This window comes from Lepisosteus platostomus, chromosome 10 (genome assembly GCF_059453375.1).
Source record: "Lepisosteus platostomus isolate fLepPlt1 chromosome 10, fLepPlt1.hap1, whole genome shotgun sequence".
Lineage (NCBI taxonomy): Eukaryota > Metazoa > Chordata > Actinopteri > Semionotiformes > Lepisosteidae > Lepisosteus > Lepisosteus platostomus.
The window spans coordinates 54824726-54849971 of record NC_142620.1 but is presented as its reverse complement, the minus strand read 5'-3'; the positions used below and the strand labels follow the sequence as shown (position 1 = coordinate 54849971).

The 25246-nt window shown below is 48.5% G+C and overlaps 2 protein-coding genes across 3 annotated transcripts; one reads left to right on the top strand and one right to left on the bottom strand.

Annotated features, from left to right (window-relative positions):
• Nucleotides 1-1221: 1221 nt before the first annotated feature.
• arl13a (ARF like GTPase 13A) lies at nucleotides 1222-12615 on the bottom strand. Of its 2 annotated transcripts, none has more exons than XM_088597430.1 (10): nucleotides 12328-12615; nucleotides 6584-6691; nucleotides 6194-6264; nucleotides 5538-5787; nucleotides 4375-4480; nucleotides 3615-3820; nucleotides 3232-3340; nucleotides 2639-2915; nucleotides 1935-2045; nucleotides 1222-1673 (listed from the first exon to the last, which is right to left on the bottom strand). In XM_088597430.1, the coding sequence occupies exons 1-10, from the start codon at nucleotides 12360-12362 to the stop codon at nucleotides 1618-1620; spliced, it is 1329 nt and encodes a 442-aa protein (XP_088453556.1). In that variant the 5' UTR covers nucleotides 12363-12615; the 3' UTR covers nucleotides 1222-1617. The 2 variants fall into 2 exon arrangements, with proteins under 2 accessions (XP_088453556.1, XP_088453557.1); XM_088597431.1 differs by lacking the exon at nucleotides 12328-12615 and adding an exon at nucleotides 7516-8021.
• On the top strand, nucleotides 10617-24944 carry xkrx (XK related X-linked). Its single transcript, XM_088597429.1, has 4 exons — nucleotides 10617-10862; nucleotides 13317-14425; nucleotides 21447-21709; nucleotides 21817-24944. Exons 2-4 carry the CDS (start codon nucleotides 14070-14072, stop codon nucleotides 22599-22601), a joined length of 1404 nt encoding a protein of 467 aa, XP_088453555.1. The 5' UTR covers nucleotides 10617-10862; nucleotides 13317-14069; the 3' UTR covers nucleotides 22602-24944.
• Nucleotides 24945-25246: the final 302 nt, after the last annotated feature.

Sequence of the window (25246 nt, the reverse complement as noted above, 5' to 3'; positions counted from 1 at the left end):
TTTTCTTAGTCTCCGGTCTTCAGCTGCTAGTTAAGTAGGATTGTGCTTTGTCTTGCTGCAGAACTGGAATCTATCCTTCACGGACACTGGGCATCCCTGTTTACCTGAAGTACCAGTGGATGGCTTTCAGGACTGGAAGATCAACAGGAAGGAGTCTGAAAGAGCTGGGAAAGATTCGTGTGGCTCTGTGGAGGAAGGTCATCTGGAGGTTATTACTGGATGTCTGAAAGAGCCCTGAACTGGCGGCTCCCACTGTAGTCACTCGACTAAATACTCCTAGATTCAGCAATTGTGACTATGGAAATATAGATCTGAATATTTTTTCACAATGTTTTGTATAAACTGATTTTTCTGTATGTTTTTACATGTGGCATTATACTTACATTGGCTATCAAAAGTATTCACCCCTGTTGGACTTTTTTCCATTTTACTGTGTTACCATATGGAATCATAATTTATGTAATAATGGATGGATGGGAGCTGTTGGTACATTTTCAACTCCTGCCAGTAATTCTTGATTGGACTGAGATCTGGGCTTTGATTTGGTCACCCCACAACAGTGAGCTTTCTTTTTCTAAACTACTCCAGTGTGGCTTTGGTTGTAGGTTGTGGGTCATTGTCCTACTGGAATCTTCACCCAAGTCTCGCGTCTCTTGCAGACTGGAGCAGGTTTTCTCTGTACTCCCATTTTTCCTTCTGTCTTCAGGGGTTCCTAAAGCAGTGAGGCATCCCCCTACCACGATACTGACGAAATTAATGCCTTATGTTCTTGATTCCTTTATATTGAACAACTGTGCTTAGGAGAATACGTAAGGCCTTGGAAATTTTCTTACCCCCTTCCCCTGATTGGTGCTTTTCAATAAGCCTATCTCAGATTTACTCTAAAAGTTCCTTTGTCTTCCTGATGTAGCTTTAGTAATCCACTGTGGGACCTCCCAGAGATAGGTAAATTTATCCTGAACACCTAATTGCACATAGGTGAACTCCATTCAACAATTTATGCGACTACTAAAGACATGTGGCTGCACCTGAGCCTGTTTAGGTGGGTCATGGTAAAGGGGGTGAATTCTTATGCAATTACTTATTTTCTGTTTTATTTCTGCTGTGAGGGGCGGGCAGGGGACACAGCCGCAAGGCTGACCGAGTGGGCTGAAGGCTGGAGCTGCTGAAAGACTAACTGAACTGAATTATTTTGTTAGATGAATAAACGACAAAGAGGAAGATTCTTGATTTTGCTTTATTTGGTTTCCCTTGTAATTACAACAACCTGTCCTTTAAGTCCCTGAATTTGAACAGGAGAAATGAGCGCAAGAGGATCAGTCCCTCTGAACTTTAGCTCTTCACTATAAGTAAAGCGGTCTGAACCTGAATTAAATGATTAAAGCATTGCTTCAAGCGGCAACTCCTGATATTGTTTTTCGTCAATCGGGTAATCGCATCTGAACGGTTGGGTTGCACACCTCTCTGAACAGGCCGTAAGAGACAAGTAATATTTCTCAACAGAGATGACTGAGCTTATCGGAAAGGGATCTGCTTTTGGTGAAAGGTCTTCATTTCACTGCTTGAGTCCTGTAGTGATCAGTCACTTCACGCACATGCAGAAAGACTCCTCTTAGTTTAGTGGTTCTGGTCTTGCCTGGCTTTCAGAGCCAGTATGGCCTTTCTGTAGAGGTCTGGGGAGAGAAATTATTGTTAGTGTCCAAGGGAAGTACCAGTTTATTAGACCCTTTCATTATTAATCCATCCAAATAGTCTATTCAGTGCAGGAACTAAAGCATCTTTCTATATACTGTACATCATGACCTTTCTGATCCCAAAACAGACAGTGCTTCATGGTTAAAGACATAGATGCTGCACAAAGTGCAGATATGCTCTGATGCATATCGAATGCATATTAAAATGTCTGCAATTAATAAAATAAAATAAAATCTTACCAAAAGTAGTGGAGAGATCCACGGGCTGTGGGTGAGCTGTCGGCACTTCTTCAGAATTTATTTTATTTTTCTTCTTTACTGTTTTTGTCTTTTTCTTCTTTTCTGGTTTGCCTAATGGTGAAATACACTCTGTAAATATGGGAACATTAAAACAGGCAAAGTCACCCCAGCTCATCCTGTTTGGCCTTAAGTAGACTTCCCCCTTGGATGGATGCTGGTTCAGTGCAGGTATTCCCCCCCCTCACCAATACCGATCCCCCCTCATACAGCTTGGGGACTGGAGGGTAGAGGGGTACAGCAACAAGGAATCGAACCCTAGGCCTGCCAGTCCACCTCGAGTCCAAAGGCTCACCCATTACGCTACACCATGTCCATGCAGGAAGCTAAACGATTTTTTTCTATGGCTTAAGTATTTTTGTTTGGGCATGTTAGAAAATGAAATCTAATAACCCATTTTAAGTCAGAAGTTAAAATAATAACAACTTCCATCTCCTCATCCAGCCGGCAGCTCGTGACTGGTGATAAGTCAGGAAGCTGCTCACCCTTACCAAGGTCACAGACCCAACAGACGACTGTGAGAGACCAGCTGCTAGCTCTGGTGTTTGCATGCTATTCTATCTGCACCTTCCAGAAGAGTTTAATAGCTGCAGAAGGACAGGTTGCCCATCTCTGGCAGTCTGCGAGTCTGAGAGGGCGTGCTGTACCTTTCTTCGGTTTCCGTTTTTCATTCTGTCTCGAGTCTGGCTGCTCCGGGGTGTCTTCTGTCACTCGGACGCTCCGGTTTAATCCCACGCGGTTGCTGGGCAACAGGGCAGCGGCGGCGCTGCCAGCCTTGCCCTCTCTGTGCCAGGTGGGACTTGGCTCCGTTTCCTGCTCCGCCCCGGTCCGGACCTCGGGCCGCTCCTCCTCGCCGCCGCCGTTCACCGCGTCCTTGATCTTCACCTGCTTCTTCCTCCTCGCTCGCCTTTTCAGGCGGCTCTCCTGCATTCAGACACGCCGGCACAGCCTGAGCACACAGGGCCTCGCCACCTCCCGTTCCAAACTGTACCGGAACACGCTCACCGGCGGGCATCATGGAAGCCGTGTTGGGAAAGGGACAAGGTTCTCGACTCTAAAGGTCAACGTCTGTGTTGTTATTTCTTTACAGAAGGAAGATCTGGCAAAGGTGAGGCTCGTGAGAATAACAGAGGAGGAGGCAGGGTTCTGAAATCAGCTAAACTAAAACACCAGGAGTCTGTGTGCCGAACGAAGAGGGTTAAGGAAAGACAAAGGTCAATTTTAATAAGTTCAATTAAACCTTTTTCAGGATGTTCTGGAGGGGCTGCAGCTTCCCTCTGGGCAGGCTGGCCTTCTCCTCGGAGCGTGGGGGCTCCTCCTTAGGGGGCGGAGTTCTGCTGCAGCGAATTCTGCAAAACACAGCAAGCGCCCTGAGCAAAGACCCGCAGGACCTGCGTGGAGAAATCCCGCTCAGCGCCAGCCGAGACCCGAGACTTTACTGCGTGTGTTAGAAGAGGGAAACCCCAACACTGCACTACTCGGGATTCTAAGGGTTTCTGACATCTGACAGGGGGCTATTATTAAATCGTTTCCAGGTGCACTTCTGTCTGAACAGAAAGTAGCTCTGGAGCTGCACTGGCGGTGTGGGAGAGAGAGCTGCAGGGGTGGTAGTGCAGCACATACCCATCTTCCCGGGCCCTGCCGTGCCCTCGCTCAGCCCTGCCTCGCCTCTCAGGCCCCTCGGGCGCGGGGGGCTGCACGCAGTCCCTGGCCACCCGCGCGCACAGCTGGTGGTAGTCCAGGCACACCGCGCGGAGAAGCCAGCGGAGCCCCCGCAGGGTCTTCCTCTCCGAGCACCTCCTGGCGTCCAGCAGCGCCGAGCTGGGCTCCTGGGCAAGACAGAGCAGAGCCTCGAGCTGCAGCCCCTCCTGTCCACTGTCCCCCCCACTGCCCCCCCCCTCGCCTGCAGCCACATGCTCCTCCACACCCTACCCAGTGACGGAATGAGTCAAAAAAATCTTTGTCGTCTCCTCATTCGAGCAGCCTTTTCTTCTGTGACTGGGAATGAGTATTTATAGAGGAGACCAGCGAAGTTGCCCTAAATTGGGGTTTTTAGCATAGCAAGCCAGCTGTGAAAATGCCAGCAGTTGAAGACTGTGCTGTAAACCCCTTGGGGAAATAACCTGCAAAGATGACCTATATGTTTCTATAGATCATTACTATTTCTACTGAGCATTTCTATAAAGGCTTTTATGTTATTTATGTTTATGTTCAAATCAGTGTCTATTATCGAGCTTGTGAAATTAAAGCAGTGCTGGCTAAGGATGTATACTGCTACCCCAGCTAGACTGCTTTTGTGAGACTTGCTCTATATTTGCCTGCCTAGCGAGTCACAAGTCTAGTTCCCCTGCTCCCCCCCAAGCTGGGCCAAGGGCAAACTCACAATGTGGCAGAGAGACCGGCTCTGGTTTACCAGCGTCTCGAGGGACAGGGCCTCCACCAGCTCGCTGCCCAGCAGAGCCTTCGTCTTGTCCTGCTTGTTGGCGATACTGAAACGGGGAGGGAAGTTTCATCAGAGCAGACACAGCTCCAGCCTCGACACGTGACCTTAACACACTGCAATAATTATCAAAGAGAGAAGAGAAACTATAAAAATCTCTTATTTTCAGCATAATCATATTCTCTCCTAACAAGAAACCTCTTGGTAAGACCTTTAGAGAAATATAAAATTCCAGGCAACTTTTTAGATAAACATGAACATAGAAAAGCTGTGTTTTTTTTCTACTTGCTTGGTCAACATCCAAAAACAACTTTTTTTGTGTGTTTCAAACTTCCTATACCATTTTAAAACAAAGCTTTGGTTGCTGTTCGGGTGGTTTTCCTTTTTCGTTTTTTTTTTTCTGGACTATTGAATTTAAGACTTTTAATGAAAATTAGGAAATATTTTCCCAAACAGGGCTGCTAAATTAGCAAATCGAATGCCTATAATCAGGTTACTAAGGATTTTTTACAATCCGCTGTTTGGGGAACACAGACTGGAATACCCTCTCATACGGAGGCACGTTCTCAGGCTCATGGTGATGGAACTGCTTTGCATTTCTCTCTGGAAAGCATGAAACAACAATCCTGGATGGAGATTATCCTGGAGATCACAAAGCACCTTTTTTCTGTCTCAACTCCCACCCTTTATCCAGGTTCAATTGCTCTTTGTGACCAGGGGGCTGCTACACCCCTCCTCTGTGGCTCTCAGCAGCCCCTCCAGGAGCTTGGTCTGTGCAGCCTGTGCTTCTGAGGGGTGCAAGATCGAGCCCAGACCCAGGGAACCCCAGACAGGGGCGGCAGAGTGAACGAGAGGGCAGGGCCCCGGACTTCTGAGCAGAGAGCTGGGGGTCCAAGTCCTGGCTGGGGCCCTGCTGTAGTACCCCTGGGCAAGCTGCTTCGCTCATATTGCTCCAGGGAATGCCCTGCTGCATAAAGCAGTGCTCTCCAGATCACCACTGTAACACACCCCAGTAATCCGGGTGGTTTAACCTTCAAGACTCGGGCTGACCGCGCAGCTCCAAGCCTGTCCCGAGCCCAGGTGGAAATGAGGGGGGTGTCTCTTACACTAGGAGGGGCTTCCCTGCCACCCTGGGGTGCATCAGCAGGTGTGCCAGCAGGTCCCTGGCCTCCTGCAGCCGCTGAGCATCGCTGGAATCCACCACAAACACGATCCCGTGCGCTTTGCTGTAGTGGTCCCTCCAGGTCCCACGGCCTTCCGGACCCCCGCCCACGTCCAGCAGGGTGACCTGGAAGCTGTCCACTCTGAGCTCCAGCTGGACACAGCTGAGAGTGGGGGTCACCTCCGCCAGGGGAGCTGCAGGTTAGCCGGGAGACAGCGGAGGTCACACAGAGCACCCCAACATCACTTCACATCACTTCACACTTCACGCGGCTTCTTTAGGGAGCATCTAGGACGTAGTGCCAATTCCCAACTAATGAATAAGACTGTTGACATCACTAATAAATGACACAAAGGATTCCATTCTGTTGAAATTCTGCTATAAAGAACAACAGGCAGAATTGCATCCAAATAAAAATATAGAGGAGATCAGGTTTCATCATTCTTTTTAATTCACTTTTATGAGGATTGTACGTGACTCATTATCTGCTTCAGTGTTCAAGAGCAGTCTTAGTGCAGGCTGAACAAACAGGTTTTTCTGCACAAAACCCATTTTAACTTGGCTCTGAAAGTTGTGTGCAGCACGTTAATATAGCCATACCCTTTAGGATTCCTCTGACGGTGGACGTCTTTCCTGCATTGTCAAGGCCAAGCACAAGCACCGTGACTTTCCTGTGAAGCAGAGGTTAAAAGAGTTGGCTGCAGGTGTGAGTGCAGACTGCGGCACTCTGATCTCCAGCTGAAATTGGGGCGAGATGCAGTCACAGCAAGCAGGGCTTCAGGCAGTGATTCTGCTGTAAGACAGTGATGCTATTTTAAAACGTGTCCTGGGATGGAATACTATCCTACTTGGAAACATGGAGACAATGGATGATCCTGGTGAATGCAGAAATACTAACTCTGCCCACTGCGGCGCGGTCTCCTGCACGTGTCCCCAGGGGGAACTGGCGGCCCCGGACACGGAGGGGCCGGGAGCAGGCTGGGGCCTCACCTGACAGGCTGCCGGAGCTTGCAGAGCCAGCTGCAGCAGCCGCTCGCCAGGCTGAACATGCTGGGCTGAGGACAGCAGAGGGGCCACCATCGTCCTTTCAGTCTGTACCTGAGACAAGCCAACAGCGCGGACTGTTACAGCAGGGCTGTCAAGATCTCACTTCACACGAGGCTGGGCACTGAACGTCTTCCATTGTTCACTCCACAGCGAGGAAGTGATCCTGGTGCTGCTGGCTGCAGGTCAGCCCATCTTAAAACGGCCACACCCATGTAACAGCCCTTTTCCAGTGTTTAACCAGCATTCTGTAGCCCCAGCTTTCCTGGGAGAAGCCTGACTGGAGTTCATGAATAGACAGAGGAAATGCTGCTGCTACTCAACTCCAGCCTCACAGCTGTGACAGACCAAGTATGAGCCGTCTGGGAGCAGCGAAGATAACCAGAGTCGGACCTGCCCTGTACATCTGTTGCCTGGTTTTAAGCTCATAATGAAGCCTGAAACCACGAGGCTGTCCCTATCTGGCTCACTCTGTTAGTCTGTGGCATGCCTAAATGTGAACATTTAATTAAAACAAAGAGTTGAGCAACTACTGGCATCTCACATGTAACCCCTCACAAATATCTGCAAAAACAAAAGCTAGCACAAAAAAGTACAGAATAATTTTCATCATGTGTGCACAATAAGAAATATGCAATACATAAACAGTTTATAAATATATGTGACCCGTCTTCAGAAACCGGCAAAATGAATTGTCCTCTTCCAGTCAGAAATCTGTAAATACCACTGTTCTCCATATTTATAAAGAGTCATAATGATATATGACTCTTTAAGGAGTCGCCAGGTATTATACTGCAGTGAACATTATAAATAAAATCTACTGTACAAAAAGCACAACAAGCAATTAAAACAATAAAAAACAATTTCTGGGCACTTACAATTGGATATCGGTGTCCATCCTGCTGTGTCTGTCTGCCTGCTCTGTAGCATTTTTGCACCACCCAGCTCAAAACTAATCTGGCTTTAAATATCTGGCTAATCCTGAACTCACCTGATTTCGCTGGTGCACCCTGGGAAATTCAGCCCCGGCAGTCCTGACGATCATGAGCTGTGGCAGCCAAGGGGGCTTCCACCACATCCGTGTTTCGCACCCAAGAAAAATCTGATACAAGACACTAGGGCAGCAGTTACAGGAAATTACCTCACCCTCCTTCACACAGCAAAAGCCCTGTGGGCACACAAGCCCAAGGATCAACTCCGAGCACCAGTGACAGGACAGCTGTTATTGTTATTGACAGAGAGGCACACAGCACAGGGCCTGCCTGCGTGAGAATAGTCATTTCAGTCACTACAGACAGTCAAGCTTTGCTTTACACTGTTAATTAATTTTGCCTTTAGAGTTAAACATAGATAGATAAGACTTTATTGATCCCTTAGGGAAATTGATGTGTTACAGCAGTCCAGCCCAAGACAAGCAAAAACTGACATCAGAATAGACGAAAAGTTATACAAAATAAATATAAAATACATAGGTGTGTGCAAAATATGATGATCATAGTCACTGTAGAAACAATAAAGTATGTGCAAAATGTGCATAGGTTTATACAGATTGTCCAAAAAGTACAATGGAGTACCATGCTGTCCATAGACAAGGAAATGAAGGGCTGACAGTCCTAGCCTAGGGCAGCGTTATACACCCTGACAGCCGCCGGGAGGAAAGACCTGCGGAAACGTTCCCTTGAACACCGTAGCTGGAGCAGTCTGTTGCTAAAATGGAGTGCATGGAGTCTCCTAAAGGCCCTTCTGTTGAGGAAATGGAAAGCTGTTTGCTTGGACGGAGCGCCGTCTACTGGATTCCAGCACAGGAGGATAAGAAAGTGCGCAAGAAGTATACAAATAATGAAGGACACCTCCTTCACATGACCCTGGGGTTCATACATACAGTATGTGAAACGATCCTTTAGTCAGAGAGCGAGATCAAATTATTTGTGAGTGTGCAAATGTGGCCCCGTTAGCAGATCCCACTGGGATGAGGACTGGCTAAAACTGGGAACGCTGGAATGATGGCGAGCTGGCAGAAACTGAACAGATTTTAGTATTTTAAAATACTAAAACTTCTTGTCACCTTTTATTCTTTTTCTATACTATTTTCTTTAAAAAACAAACAATATTTACCTGTCAAAATGATAATAATATATTGTTTTGCAATATCAGAAATATGATGAAACATTTCCGGCCATAAAAGGCTCGTTCTCCAAACAAGTTTCATTGTAAGCTGGCAGGTGAACATGTTCATCGAGAAAATAAATAGCTGTTCCGCTGGACACACGTCCAGGAGGAATAAATAGCTCATCTTACTGTAAGTATTAGAGTTCCAAGGGCTTTTCCCAGGATTTAAAAATCACTCGGTAGAACACTCTTCCGGTTTGCACACTTTCTTACCCTCCTCTGCTCGGAAAGCGATCCACTAGATGGCGCTCCGTCCAAGCAAATAGCTTCCATTTCCTAAACAAGCGCTTGACAGAGGGACGGACAGGGCGGCACAGTAATTGAATGTGACCCTTATCTAGAATAAATAGAATTACACCAGCTGTGCGATTGTTGGAGAAGCACGAATAACCTGGGGGGTGTTTTTCAAAGTTATGCAAGAGAAGAGCAAGTGTTTGAACTGTTCTCTGTGATCCTTAGCACATTAGCTCATCACAGGCCTGTGATCAGATGTGCTGCCTGCACTCACAGGGAGCTTCTTACTGCAACTATACAGCCATTCCTCTCTCCCTCTTTCCAGAGGCAAATGATTCCTACGTAACAGACATGTGAAGGTGTCCAGTGCTCCAAGGCACAGCATTTCCGGGAGCCTTCTTCAATCCTCAAAACTGCTTGCACACTGGAGCGCAACGGAAAATGAGCTGCAGGCCTCTGTGAGCGCCAGCAGCTGCCTGTATTGTACACCTATGACATCTAAAGCATTCACCCTCTAATTCTAGTCTTTAAGCGCTTTATCCAGGACTGGTCACAGGGGAGCCAGTGCCTATCCCAGCCAGCAACAGGAGCAAGGCGGGCTACATCCTGGACAGGACGCCAGTCCATCACAGCGCACACACAGACACACATCCTGGGCAGGACACCAGTCCATCACAGGGCACACACAGATACACACCCTGGACAGGACGCCAGTCCATCACAGCGCACACACAGATACACATTCTGGACAGGACGCCAGTCCATCACAGGGCACACACAGATACACATTCTGGACAGGACGCCAGTCCATCACAGCACACACACAGATACACATACTGGACAGGACGCCAGTCCATCACAGGGCAGACACAGACACACACCCTGGACAGGACACCAGTCCATCACAGGGCATACACAGATACACATTCTGGACAGGACGCCAGTCCATCACAGGGCACACACAGATACACATTCTGGACAGGACGCCAGTCCATCACAGCACACACACAGATACACATACTGGACAGGACGCCAGTCCATCACAGGGCAGACACAGACACACACCCTGGACAGGACCCCAGTCCATCACAGGGCAGACACAGACACAAACACACACTCAAACCAGGGTCAGTTTTCCCTGAAGCCAATTAACCTACCAGCCTGTCTTTGGACTGTGGGAGGAAACTGGAGCAGCAGGAGGAAACCCACGCTAGCACAGGAAGAACATGCAAACTCCACACAGACAGCACCCCAGGCCTAGAATTGAACCTAGGGCCCCAGTGCTGCAAGGCAGCACATATCAAAGTAAAACAAATGATGTCAATTGCATTTTTAAAGGATCATGCAATTAAAGATATATTTTTTCCAGTCAAGAGACTTTAAAGCACAATATCGTTGTGCACTCTGTAGATGTGGACAGAAAGAGGACAACTGTCCTGAAACCCAGCTTCACCCAGCAGGGGGCGGGGGGGGCTGTCATGCTAACAGATCACAGATCACAGCTTTGTGGCCCCTGACCAATCAGCGGAGCCTTCAGCCGCATGGTATAACAGCCACGCCAAGCTGGAAAACAACAGCTGAGTCACTGATCTGAATCACATTCTATACTATAATAAGATAATCACAGACCCCAGAGATCTAATTACATCCTTCGAAAGCTAAGAATGTCTTATTCTAAAAAGCACCGACTCCACCATCCCCTGAATGGTAGAAGGATAAAAGCAAAAATGAGAACTGGATAAGATACAGCACAACAAACAGATACCAATGACCAGAAAACCTGCAAGGGACATTATGGGGACATAATAGCAGGACGTTGAAGGTGAGAATCAGAACTTCAGAGTGTGTGGAGACGCTTCTAAAATTGTGGGAAAACAAGATACCCGATGATATCTGTATTTTCCATGTTTAAATCGAGATTAAATCGAGTGTAATTGTACCCCTCACAACAAGGCGCAGGTCGATTAATGCCTTTTCCTGGGCTACGCTTAGATATCGTTCCAGGCAAAAACAAATAAACAGAAGCGATGGTTTCAACGCAGACAGATGGGTAAAATTCGCAGGAAGTCGTTCAAGTGGAGAAGGTGGGAGAGAAATGAGAGTAAACGTCTCCACTGGCGGAATAATGACGCCAGCAGGTACGATAACCGCAGCTGCGGCGCAGACGCCGGGTTGCCTCGGTGAAACGCCTGTAATGTTTGTGAAAAGTGCTGGTTGTTTCAAGGGCCTCGCCTCGCCTCTGTGTGCGGTGAGTCAGGCCGCTGGAATGTTGCCACCGAAGCCCCAGAAAAGGGTCTGTCTGAAACCCTGCTGACGGCTGCTTTATAAGGGCAAATCGCGGGAGTCTCCCGAGCGAATACAGGTGCCCCCTTCTGCGACTGGGACCCTCCGAGTTACACGGGTCGTCGTCCCCCAGAATCGCACCGGTTTCGGAAAGCAACTCGTTGTGCTGTACCGCGCTGGAAGAAGGTGCACCCTGACCTCACCTTGTGCACAAACTTCAAAGCAATGGGCAACTGTTACGATCACGCGGGCTTTCCAGCGAGAACTTCGACACTCCACTGCAGTCCTTGCAGCACCGAGCTAATTACCGATTCTATACCGGCCTCTTGAAAGCAATTGGAATACCCCCCACCCAACGTGCCGTCAGTGTGTCAACACGAACACACACCCTGCTTTACTAAATACTCTGAAAAATCAACGGATTTCTGCGCCTGGTTCACAACCATTGTTCGCCGTTGGTTTGAGATTGTATCTGTCTCCGTTCACTTCAAACACGTACCACAACACTGTGAGGAATGTGGACAGTGCTGGCTAAGTGGATCAGCATTGCAGAGCTACCTCGCTCGTCTCCAGCTGAGCCAATCCTTTGCTAAACTGATGGGCTGATCGAGGCGAACACAGAAAACTGGGGAGATCTTTATTTGACCCCTGAAACGCAGCAGAGCGTGCAAATTCCACCCTAGGGGGAAAGCATGACCTTCCAAAAGAAAAATAATTACGATTTTACATGAAATCATGCGAATACCAGCGGCTGGCGAAAATTCCCGTAGGCATCACACAGCGTATTAGCCTTTGAAGCACGAAGTGTCATTTTTCTTTCGGGTTGTTTTTCTGCTTGAAAACAAAATGTGCTCATCAGAGAAGGAATGTGGACTGCGCTGGCTTGAGGGAGGGTGTGATCAGAGGAGAAAGCACACAGATCTCACGGCCTTGATCAGCGTGGTGTAGCTCGGCGGAGTACTGGTGCAAACACGTGCGCGCTCTGACGCCGGGAGAAACCTCACCGACAGTCGGGCCGCCCCCAGTCTCTCTGAGACATACAGCAGGGTGACGTGTCCACACCAGCTTCAGTCGCTGACTGGCAACCAGCTCCCAACCAAAATCATGTAAAACAATTGAAAGACACGGAGCAAAACAAAACGGAAAAAAAAGAAAGTAGCTTATGAACAAGGCTTGCATAATATCTTGCACAAGACGTACCAAGGGCCTGTGTGTACTGCAAAACGTTCTTTTAATCTCGGTCCTATTTGCTCCCGACCCGAGTGCTTATCTTCCCTGAGACTTTATCGGCTGCTGAAAACACTGTGACAGCATACAGTTAGTGCTGCTGTGCGTATGGGGGTAAGGGAGTGGGTCTGTCGCCCAGAGGGACGGTCTCCGTATTTGCTCACAGCTCCAGCAGCAAACACGCCAAGCCTGAGCCCGGGCACGTCTCCAGTCTCCAGCCGGCGGCCGTGCGCGCAGGCTGTGTCCTAGTGCCGGCTGGGCTGCCCGAGCACGCCGAGGCCAGAGCGCTCCGGCCGCGCTGTGCTCCCGCTGGAGACCCGCTGCATGTCGTCCGATTCACGTTGCATTTAATAAAATGGTTTCTGCACGTGAGAGTTAAAATGCTTTTGTTGTTGTTGTTGTTGTTGTTTGCAGTGTTCTTCACAACAAAACAACAGTTGGTTTTTTTTAACTTTACTATACGAGTCCGAGCGCTTCTCTTTCCTAAAGCTTCACAGGCTCACTGTGTCTCTCTCCATTAGGTTGAGTCGACAGCACTTGCAGTCCGGACCATGGAGGACTCGAGCTGTTACTCATACTCTCACTGCTCTTACATATTTGTGGGGAATTTCTACAATAAATATTTCTTCTTACTTAGATTACCCTAATTTAGGTTGGTGCTTAATCTTACCTAGGTTGGGATATGTCACAGGATGTGTATCATAAACAGACACTCGGCTGGAGTATCGCGCACTTCTTTGAACATTTGAACATTTCTGCTTTGCAGGGCTAAAAATGATCGCGCTCCGTGCTCTTCTTCAGTCGAAACCCGGGGGTGTCTAGGACCCAGAGGGAGCCCGCATTGACCGGGCGAGGAGCAGTCACACCTGCTTGGTGCGATCAGCGTCGCCTAGTCCCTCGCACAAGTTTGCCGAGGGGCTCCGGCGACGAAGCGGTTGTTGAAGGATTAATCAATCGACCGCCTTCGTGTTTGGAACCGCCGGACCGGGGCGCCTTGCCGGTCACTACCGAACAGCAGCAGATTCAAGATGCGCCGTGCTGAGCGATCAGGAATACAGGACCGACGGGCGGTGCGGTGAGAGACTCCTCGCCAGTTTCCGTTTTATTTGTGCCTGGAGGGGGAAAGAGCGACGACATTTATCTTGGTAAATAAAAGGGCGGAGGCGCACGGTAAGGCCGTGCTTCAAAGCATAGCTGGCGAAGCGGGATCTGTTAGTATCGGCAGCTGTCACGCTGGCCGAGGGCTGCAGAGGCTGCTTGCTGCCTGCGATCTGTGTTGTCATCTGGGCAGCCACCATGCTCCTCCGTGCAACGCGAGATGAGTAACTGTGTTCTCGCAAGACACGGAGAGGTTGTTCGGGGGGTGCAGGAGAACACAACAAAAGGCCGTCCCTAGGGTGCTTCAGAATTGAGTAGGCGTGATAAAAGGACCACAACAACAACAACAGCAGAAACAAGACCGAACAACTTTTTTTTTGCCGTCTCTTTTGCTCTGAGTGTGGCCTGACAGAGGGGGAGGATGACTAACATGTGCGAAGGTGCCGAAACAGAAATTCTGGACCAGAACCACCGGCCGCCCTCCCCCGAGCAGAGCGAGGCGGGGCTCGGGTTCGAGCCGGACAGCAGCAGGCCGCAGCCCCCCTACAGCGTGGTCCTGGCCACCGCGCTGTACTGCGCCGAGTTCATCACCGCCGCCGTGCTCTGCAGCATCTACGACCGGAGCGGGGACCGCTTCTGGATGGCCTTCACCATCACCTTCATGCTGGTGCCGGCTGTGCTGGTCCAGCTGGCCCTCACCTTCATACACCGGGACCTGGGCAGAGACCGGCCGCTGGTCCTCTTTATGCACATCCTGCAGATGGGACCCGTCATCAGGTCAGTGGCAGAGCCCATCAGCTTGTGCTTTATATGGTCACAGCTTCACTGCTGAGGGGTAAACATTGTCAGCCTCTGTGCTGAAATAAGAAGAACCATGTATCCCATTTAAATGTTTTAGAGAAACTGTTTAGACACGTGTTCTCCTTTAAAATGGAGAAGAACCATAACGTTTTCGTATTGGTATTTATCCAACAGATGAAACGTTTTTAACACTGTGTGCGTGAGTTTAGGTTTTAGTCAGTGAAACTGTGAGTGATTCAAATATATTTTTGAAGCATAACGAAATGGGTTTCAAAGACTAGAACCACAACACTCCGCGCTGTGGCAGACCCAGGTCTGTTCGGTAGAACTGTGAAGAGAAGATTGTCAAATTGCCACGTTAATTCTGATCACTGATTTTATTATTTACTCGATCAGAAAATAACAATCGTGGTTTGAAAGATATATTTTCAAGCTTTGCATGAGGGTCAAATAGAACTTGTTCTGGTGTTACAAATGATCAGAATCTGAAAACGCAAGAAACTGTCAGATTGTGGCGCAGTATAACACACCAAACTACAGCCGCAATCCGTGTTTACTGTGTGAAAGCCCGTTGAATCTGTTTGTGAAACACCAGGTGCAGCAGAAGGAGCCCACATATCACACTTCCCTTATGTGTATTTGTGAGACCACGTCTACCACAGAGCAAACACTTGAGAAGGCCACCGCTCCGTGTCAGCTCTCCTGTGGGAGACCCGCTGGGAATAAGCAATTCCACCCGCTTCCTTAGCGTCAGTTGTCTGTCCTGATACCAGTGAAACACGTAGCGCTCCTCAGCACTATAAATATGTCTGTTTTGGTCCACTGTCGCGGGCAGTTGGGGTTTCTCTTAGAGACATGTCATGTCGGCTCAGGGCAGATGAAACCCTTTCCAGGAGGTGGGTCTCTGAGTCGCATCAGCCATTCGAGTTTCGCCAGTAAATGACAGTGATCGCAGAGCCGGGGAGAGCGCAACAAACACGCCTTCTCCGAGAAGACTGGAGGAAGACACCCCCGGCCACAGCATGTGATGCCTGATGCGTCTCCTACAGATCACAGGGGCCCCACGCAAGCAACAGGCTCGGGCAGTCTCGCCCCCCGCCCCAGCACGTCATCGCGCTGTCGGGTCGTGAGCACGCCTGTTCTCGGCCAGCTCTTCCATCCATGTTTCTCCAGTGGAGAAAGGTGACCTAAAAACTTCAAGCACCCGCTCTGCTGGGGGGTAACCCCGCTCCCCCACAGTTCCCCTGCAGCACCTCATTTGCGTCTCAATAACTCTGCTGGGAGTCAGGAATGTCACGCATTGCGCCGGCCCCCACCTGCCCCTTTATCAACACCCGGGACAACAAAGACAAGATCTTCTTTTCGTAGGAGACCACAGTATTTTAAATCATTTTTTTTTTGTGGACAGGACACCTTAGGTTTCGCAATGAATATATTTAGACCTGTGAGGTATTATTAGGAGTCGTTTCTTGTGTCAAAGAATTGGGCAGTATTGGTCAGCCTACTTTTAAGATGTTGTTGTGAGCCGCCCCTTCCACTGCAACGCCGGATCATGCCTCAGGCACACCGAGAAATGTGCTCAGATCTGCAAAGGGAATGTAAAGGCGTCTCTCCACTCCATTGTGACGGCCCGGGGCTATTTCAGCTTCTTGTGTTCAGGCTAGTTCTCCATCTCTCTCTGTTTACACCGAGTTATTTGTCCTGGATGAAGTTGGCAGTGTGGAGGCGGGGCGCAAGCGTGTGAGAATACTTTGAACTAAATTTGACTTGCCGGGGTTTTGGTGGATTACATTGTCTCTGCACTGCCTGCTGGTCCCTTTAATGTACTGCAGTCATTCAGTTTGTAGGAAATCGGTGTCAACAGTGTAGCGATTTTTTCGGTGGTTGGGTTTTGTCACGTGACGTACCTTGACCATTGCCGATTCCGTCTCCACTAATAACGAAACAAGGCGGCTGCTATTCTCGTAACAACTCAGCCACAGCAGAGCTTACAGGCGAGGCTGATGACTAAGCGCAGAGTCTGTATAATTTGCATCTTCTGCCCGGCAGTTTACGAATTGCAACATGTTTGTTGTTGTGCGTTTATTTTTCGATTCAGCTGTTGATCGAGATGTCCCGACAATTATTTTCGACAGAGTGGAAATGCGTGTCGTTTGCAGTGATCGCCAATGCAGTATTTAGAATCGAAATAACTAATAACGATAAAAAACACCTCACATCCAGAGGACTGCGAATATATCTTGCTAAATTGGATCTAATGAAGACGCAATGACTTGTTAATTTGCATTGGATTTTAAAATGAAGCATATCCTTGTAAAATAAACGCAGAACACTCAAAACGATAGATTGGAGGAATTTACCAGTGTTTTAGACGCAGAGGTCTAGGATGAACAGTTATAAGGAAATGGACCTTGAACGCATAAACCTGTGTCTGTTAGCTCTTCCTGCACTCTCCAGAGTAGGATACAGCACCGTTAAAATTAGAGCTAATCGAAGAACAGGCTCATTGTCCACAGTGTTACACCTGGAAATGTATATATCTTTTGCACTGGAGCGAGAGTAGGGTTTAACAGCATGTCAGTGATAGTCAAATTGGTGGTGACACTATCTTCAATCCCAGGAGTGACCCACTGGAATTGAAAGGGATTTGTTTCCAGGTTACAGCCTCTTGCTGAAGTGAGAAGACAGTCCCTAGCCTTTAGCACAGCTGTGTTTGGGACATTTCTTTTAAAATCTGGGTGATATTAAATATTGGTAGATTGTGGAGATGTGCTTTGTAAAAATATGTCAGTCTGTTATTGGATAATCTGACTAGAGCTGTGCGGTGGTGTTGTACTTCTCTTATTGCAGGTTATAAAGCATGAATTGCTCTTGATAACCCTGCAGCGAAAGGGAAAAACAGAAATGCAAGCATTGACTTCAAATAACATCTGAAGGAAAAAGCTGTTGAAATGATTGATTTATTAGGCTTGGAATATTGTCGGTGAAGTGGGTGAACATGGTTAACATGGTGAATGAAGTATTTTTAAGACATCATCTGAAACTGGGCTAACATGTGGTTCAGACCTGGTATGCAGCCCAGGTCAGACATCCTCCAGGCAGAGGACTGCAGAGTGTGCACCAGGGATGGGTTTTCTGTCTTTGGCACACTGCTTTAGTGCCTGTCACAGCAGACAGCTGTGAAATAAAATTCAGTTGGCTTTAATTTTGGAACAAAAAAAGATTTGAGAAAAGGGAGGGAGAAGTCTAGCTCTGGGCTTGTTTGTTTCTGATGTCTGATATCATTACACAGCACCTTAATCACAGTGGTTGCTTATGTTTGTGTTTCGCTGGCTTTCTAGCAAGATATCTGAAGCTCGCGCTCCCAGCAGGCCGTGCACTTCACTGCGCTGATATCGAAGTTCTTAACATGAAGTTTCAGGAAAACCTCGGAGCTGAAGTGAGCCAGTCTTCCAGGTATTATGTCTTGAGACAGCAGGCGTGGTATAAACAGAAGACATCACAGTTCTTCATACCTGGAACCTCGACTTCTTGTTGCTACAGTTCTTATTGTTCCGTAATATGATTTTCACATTTTAAAAATGTTACAAATGTTACAATGTTATAAACGTGCATCTGGTACAGTCAAACACAAAACACACTTGCTCTTTCTGACAGGACCAAGCTGTGTTATAGAATGTAAACTTCAACACAGACGTAATCCATCCAGCTATACAGCCATTTAGAAAAATATTCATTACCATAAAAACAACCACGGAGGACCGATCTGTTGTTTCACCAGATGAACTGTAAAAGGCTTGTTACATTAGCTTTCCTTGATGTAAATCATTTAGGAATCCCATCAAGTAAACATACTCTATTTAATATGATATCTTTAGGTGTGTATGAACCCTTTAAGATAAAACAATGTGGCTTCCTGAAGTCTGTGTCATGGTTTACTGTATCTCTGCACGCTTCACCAAATCCTTTACACCTACCCTGTGTTGAATGGTGCTTTAGTGTTTGTACTGTGGCCAAGTCTTTGTATAAGAGCTCTCACACACTACTGGAGTCAGGCTGTTTCAAACATGACACGGTACCACCATTTCTCACTGTTCCTCCTCTCTAGCTACAACATGTACATGCAAAGACAGAGAATTCTCTGGTAAAACCTGTTTGATATATGGCAGGGTAGGGTTTTTATTGACAGGATATGTAAATAGACAGCTTTTATTGTATTGTAACTATGAGAATCTGTCCTCTGTCGTCCCCCTTGTTGAGGTGTGAGGAAGAACCCTGAGACTCTCCTCAAACCCGTTGTCTGATCAGGAGTGCCCGACCAGCTGGTTCAGGAAAATGTGAGAAACATGTCAAGTGTGAATCTGTGGTTTTAGAAACGGAAGGGCCTGAAATCAAAACAAAATCCAGGCGATACCGGATCACGCACTGCCAACTCCCGATCCAATTTTGTCATTTGGGATAACGAGGACGTAAGCAGGCTTGTACCCAGCACAGTCTTCCCACGGGGCACAGGCCGCTGAGCGGAGCGCCCGGAGCACTGAGACCGGAGGTGCTGCTGGCTGGACTCTTTCGAAGGTCCGAGGTGGTTGATGCGATCTGTATCTCTTTGGAGTTCCCGAGAGGGCTTGTCCGGGGGCTGCTCAGAATTCCTGCCGTCGGAATGTGGGGAACCGGCTCCCAGCCGGTTCTGGGTGGAAAAGCGGAAGGCGCTCGCTGTTCCTGACAGGAAAGGCGTGGGGCTGGTTTGTGGATTTGCTCTTGATGGCAGACCTGTCTCTGTGTGTCCGTGCTCCTCTTGCTGTCTGTCCTCTGTGAAGAAGGTCCAGCTGCTCCCCCACTGACACCACCAGTGACATCAGCCTCCTATTTCCTGAGCTTTCATGGCTGCGATTCCACTGCCTTGGGCGTTTCCTGTCAGGGCTTGCCGTGACGGTCCAGATAGAATTGTATGGATCCCTTGAACTTGATCACAGTGAAGGTGATCCCACTGCCTGCGATCATCCTGTTGGGAAAAACGGGGGACAGACTTTAGGGTACCTTTTCCTCCACTTGCTGTGGGATGGGCACAGCTGGAAGAGCAGGAAGAGGGCTGCTCAGTCACACATGCACACACGACCTGTGGTGTAAACACAACCGGCTCTACCAGGCAAATTGGAAATGCTTTCCTTCAGATGTGTAAAGAGAAGGAAACAGTTACAGATAAGGGTGGTTTTTCCATCTGCTTTCCTTTTATCTGCTCTTGAACTGACTCATCTGTTGATCAAACTGAAGTGTCATGCTCTGCATTTTGAAAGTGAACTCCCTTGTCTCTTTCAGTGCGATACAGTAAATTTCCATCCTGGGTCAGTTACGGGTTCGTTTCTCCAGAGGTGAAGGCAGGTTCCAGTTTAGGCTGGATCTGCTGCCAGCCCTCCTTGAAACCAACAGGCTCTTGCAGTTTTCCCAGTCCCACCCAGTGAGCAGGCAGGCAGCTGTACAGAGTCTGTGGGCAGACAGCTCTGATGAGGTGCGATGTCAAACTAACGCAAGCTGTTTCCGGTTGACACCACTGGCCTGTTGCCATTAACACTTGAAAGGGTTTGCTTGCTGTTTCACAGAGAGAAGAAAGCGATGTTCTGTCTTCTGGATGAGGTTAAATTAAGCCTGCCATTGCAGCTTTCCTCTCTCAGGCTGTAGCGGCTGAAAATACACAGACTGCTCTATAAATACGCCTGCACATGCTTCCTCTGCGCGGAGCAGGGGAGGACGGATTAGTGCTGCTGTACTCAGAGGGCCTCGTGACCAGGGCAGGGGTGGGTTTCTCACAGGCTGCTTCTGTCTGCTGTAGGGTGCCACTGTTTTGCATTGTTGTTTTGTGTGTCTTAACACAGAATTTGGACTCTAAAAAATACTACAAAACAAAGGGAAACAGAGATCATACAGATCCTCCACATCCAGTGTCTTCTTGTAGAAGTTAGAGGTTTCAGAGGTTCATTCTGGAATTCTCATTAATTCGAGAAACTTTCACCCTGACCGTATCAAGAGGAATTCCACGATATTGATTTCACGAGGAATGTACAGCAGGTTTATGGTTTGTCTGTCTCAATACCAGTGACTGTTGTTTATAAGGCTTTTTGTGAATGAGGAGCTATTTCATGTCAGTAACTCATACCCAGATCAGATTTTTAAAAAATCACTGCATTGTAGATGAAAATGAGATATTAGTCCCAATTAAACCTTATTCTAGTAGTATACGCATTTTGCATAAAACGATACGGTTGTTAACTAACCGTTTTCATTAATTCTATGCATAATCTTCCTGATACTCTGATACAATCTGTTGGTGTGTTTCTGGGTGTCTTGCTGTTGTGCTTGTAGAGTGTGAAGAACACGTGTGCCCTCTTGTGGCAACATGAATATAAATGTCTTAACACGGGAACTCTCCTGGTTTATGGTGGGTCAGCATTTCTTTGGCACAGGAGCTTTGTGAAAATAAAGAAGAATAAATCAGCCGATTCCAAACCTTCGTCAGATGGTTAACTTTTTCATCTACATCCAGAGACATAGAAAGGGGGTTTAAAACGTAGGAGCAGCTGTCAGTAAAGTCTGAGCCCGCTCTGACTGCTCTGACTGCTGCTCGCCATTGTGGTCCTTTGACCTCCAGATCTCATCAAGATCTGGTGATGCCTGTGTCTGGTTTGGGGTCAGATGACAGTGGTATTATTGGCACACAAGTCTGAAACTGTGCCATGGCCCATACCACTGACCACTGACCACTGACCACTGACCACTGCTGGTACGCCTTCACCTGTGGATTCTGTACAAGGGGTGAAATATTAACTTGACACTTGTTGACAGTATTTCACCCACGGAGTTCAGTAGTCCCCATGTCATTAGAACAGGAGTTTGTCCTTTTCCAGGATTCCTTATGTGCGGATTGTGTGTCCGACAGGCAGCAAGTCAGGCAGTGTGGGCACGATGTGTGCTGCTCGTGTGGTCAGCCTGTTGTGTGTCGCAGGTGCGTCGAGGCCCTGATCGTGTACTTCCGGTCTGGAAAGGAGGAGGAGCCCTACGTCACCATCTCCAGGAAGATCCGGCTGAAACACGGCCAGGGCACCCCCACGGAGTGGGAGATCGGGCACTCGGAGCGCACGCTGGCAACGCACCGCAACGCTTTCAAGCGCACCGCCGTCATCCAGGCCTTCCTGGGCTCCGCCCCCCAGCTCACCCTGCAGCTGTACGCCACCATCCAGGAGAAAGGCCTGACGCCCACCACCAGAGGTCAGGCCAGCCTCCCTGCCCCCTGCCCCCTGCCCCCAGCACGCTCCCGGGGTGTGGACTCGCACAGCTCTGACGTCTGACACGCCTGCCTTTCTGCTCTCTTTCAGTCGTCCTCATGGCCATCGCGCTGCTCTCCATCACCTACGGCGCCCTGGTCTGCAGCACCCTGGCCATCCAGATCAACTACGACGACTACAAGTATAGGCTGCGGCTGCTGGCCTACGCCTGCATGGTGCTGTGGCGCGGTTTGGAGATCGCCACTCGCGTGACAGTGCTGGTGCTCTTCAGCACGGCGCTGCCCGTCTGGGTCGTGCCCGTGGGGCTGGCCAACCTCCTCTTCCTCTTCTTCCTGCCCTGGGTGGAGTTCTGGGCGAAGAGGGCGGCGCTGCCGGAGAACGTGGAGAAGAACTTCAGCAAAGTGGGCACCACTGTGGTGCTGTGCCTGGTCACCTTCCTCTACGCCTGCATCAACATGTTCTGCTGGTCAGCCGTGCAGCTGGACCTGGCCGACAGGGACCTCATCGACAAGTCGCAGAGCTGGGGCCGCCTGGCCGTCTACTACGTGGTGCGATTCGCAGAGAACACCATCCTCATCGTCCTCTGGTACTTCTTCAAGACCGACTTCTACGAGTACATCTGCGCCCCGCTGCTGGTGGTGCAGCTGGTCGTCTGCTACAGCCTGGCCATCCTCTTCATGCTCGTCTTCTACCAGTTCTGCCACCCCTGCCGCAAGCTCTTCACGCACAATGTGGCCGACTGCCTGAGGTGCGTCTGCTGCCGAGAGAGGCCCCGGGCCCTTCCGCCCCCGTCGCCAGCAGCCCCTGACCTCCCCCGCGAGCCGTGTGCCCGTGAAACGGACATCACCGACGACGCCATCATGGACGCAGCGTGAGCTCCCCCTGCTGGTGGGGCAGACTCGTGTCAAGCCTGGTCTCGGCGGGAAGCTGCGGAGGCCTTCTGTGCGCTCCTCACTCCGGGGCGGCTGGTGACGGGGGCGAGGAGCGCAGCTCACTCACTGGCGCGTCTTCGCTGGAGCCGCCGGGGGCTGGCGACCCGACGGCGAACCAGGACGTCTGGCAGGAAGCGCCGCCTGCATGTTTTAAATAAATGCAAAATTGATTTTTGATTGGAATCACTTTTTTGCTCTGGCTTGTTTGGAACCGTCGTGTAGGCAAAACCTTAATCACGATTCTATATTTAGGTAACTCAGATGAAAACAATGTGTTACTTTGCCTTGTAATGTTTTTCTTTTTTCATTTTTGATTCTCACGGCCTGTTGACCTCTGGAGACCAAAGAAGGTGTTCTACCAATTTCTCAATAATAGCCTCAAACATCAACATTGAAATACTATATTGGGGGACCCTTTTCATTTCAGGATTCATAGGCAGTTTGGTGCCAAATTCCCGCAGTGAGTGGGAGACGCAACCTTTACGAGAGCCACTGTTTCACTAGCAGCTGTCCAGGTGACCAGGACTCTTTCCAAGGACTGACAAATCCCTGACAAAACGAGACATTGTCACTGAGGGGTATTTCCAGGAGCTGTATCCCAGAGGTCTGGCTTGAAAATGTCAGGATCTCCGCACTCAAGCCAATTACAGACAAAGGCATACCCTAAAAACAAACCTATTCAGAATGTCATTTTTGCTGTTGCTCAGAATACAATTTTCACAACTGAACAGGCTGCGATGTAGATTTTGACAGACTGGCTGAAATGACACACAGCTCCTCAGGAAGGCTGTAGTACGCATTCACCTGCCAAGTCGTTACAGAATGGTACTGCATATGACTCATCCTATTTGGAAAAAAGCTAAATGGCCCAATATCTTGTATAAACCAAGGCTGTAACGCAGTAGCAAACCTGGTCTTCTTTTCGGTGTTCAGTGCTGAGAGAAAGATGGCTGATGAAAGTGATCTGACAAAAAAGGTACAGCCTATTGGTGCACGTATATGATGCAGACCTGAAGGCAAGAGCAAACCTGGATAATGTAAATCCAGGTAGCACATAGGGGTTGACTGGAAGTGATTGGTGGACACAAACCACTCTAACCAAATTCATGCTGGGTTGCAGCATCTGCTGTTGGCTTAGTGATCTGGTGTTTCCAAGGACATCTGTGACCCTGCAGTGGAGCCCATGGCACAGGCTGGATCAGAATGCTGTTAGGGCCATTCTCTATTTATTAGGTAGAGCAGAACGCATTTGATACATAAAATGTGCACAAGTATAAGAGTTTGTACAAATCCACTGGAAAGATCTAGGTGTAGAAGGGAAAACCCTAAAACCGAGTACCACTTTCCTCATACCAGACCTGCCACCACAATTAAACAATTGTCTGCCTTTGAGTTTCTTGACCAGTCTGTCAGGTATTCCTGAGCAGTGAGCACGGAGCTCAGTGTCAGGCTGTGACTGTGACTGATCGTTGTTTCACAGGTGTGAGCTCAGCAGTGTTAGATATGGATGAGTCCAGTCAGGTCAGCTGTGGTAAAGTCCTCTGTCCGCTCACTGCCTGCTCTGCAAAACATGGCGTGAGGTGCGGGGTCAAGGTACATACGTGTAACATGCCCATTAGAAATATAATCAGTTCAAATACGTTTTTGTGATGACATCATATGCAAGTATTCAAACCAGTTTTCGCTGGGGTTGTGTCAGTATCGCAGTATGCCTTTTGTGTGTCATAGCTGGACGTGAGGTCTAATGTTTCTAAATGCACATATTCGTGTTTTTTTTTATCAAAAAGGTCCGAATGAGTGAAGCTAGTCTGCCTGTGGAGGCTTTGCTCATGTGCAGCTGTCTCCGTTTACCTCTTCCTGTTCTGCAGGTAAGGGTGAAAAGATGAGGCGGTTTCGTTACAGTCTGGTTCCAGAGAACAATCTCTGGATTGCTGCACAACACTTGACAGACGTTTCCATGTAATTGAGAAACGTAGATAGGTGACAAACAAGAGGGGGCTTGTTTGGTTTGGAGTAGCTAATTGATCACAGGATCTCATTCAGCTATGTGGCTGGACAACTCCTGGCTCCCACATGTCTCCCGTCCCAGGTGTCCACTGAACGTCATGGTCACTGGCTGTTCTAAAAGCCTGAATTTCTCTGGGTCACTATCGACACAATGAGTTGACACGTAGTGAAAGAAATGTGTTTTAATTCAAGTTTACACTGGAGTGCCCATCTACTACTTGTACTTGTCTTTTGTACCTGCTTTTACAAATAAAGCTGTGTGAAATCCTGACGGTTAAATGTTCTCTTGTCCTTCGTTCCATTCGCTGCCAGGAGGTGGCGATAAAGACCCGGGTTCTTCTGAAGAGTCCGAGAGAAAAACGATCTAAAATTCAGCACCAAATGTTTTATCGGCAGCAGTAAATCAAGACAACCTCTCTCTTATTATCAAATTCGTAACAGTAGAGTGTTTTTGATCACAGTTCGCTTTTTCTTGTTTTTTTTTATATAATCCAAAATAGTACCCATGCGAGATCTGGTACTTTTCCCCTATACTGTATATGGGAATTTGTGAATTGGCGTCTAATTTTTATTTATACTGA

Coding starts and splice junctions, on each gene's coding strand:
- arl13a (XM_088597430.1), bottom strand. CDS start 12,362: ATGTCTCAGAGAGACTGGGGGCGGCCCGACTGTCG. Junction 2,046..2,638: donor AAAACGGAAACCGAAGAAAG/GTACAGCACGCC, acceptor TTTCACCATTAG/GCAAACCAGAAAAGAAGAAA. Junction 1,674..1,934: donor GGATCTCTCCACTACTTTTG/GTAAGATTTTAT, acceptor TTCTCTCCCCAG/ACCTCTACAGAAAGGCCATA.
- xkrx (XM_088597429.1), top strand. CDS start 14,070: ATGACTAACATGTGCGAAGGTGCCGAAACAGAAATTCTGGACCAGAAC. Junction 14,426..21,446: donor CAGATGGGACCCGTCATCAG/GTCAGTGGCAGA, acceptor TGTGTGTCGCAG/GTGCGTCGAGGCCCTGATCG. Junction 21,710..21,816: donor CCTGACGCCCACCACCAGAG/GTCAGGCCAGCC, acceptor GCTCTCTTTCAG/TCGTCCTCATGGCCATCGCG.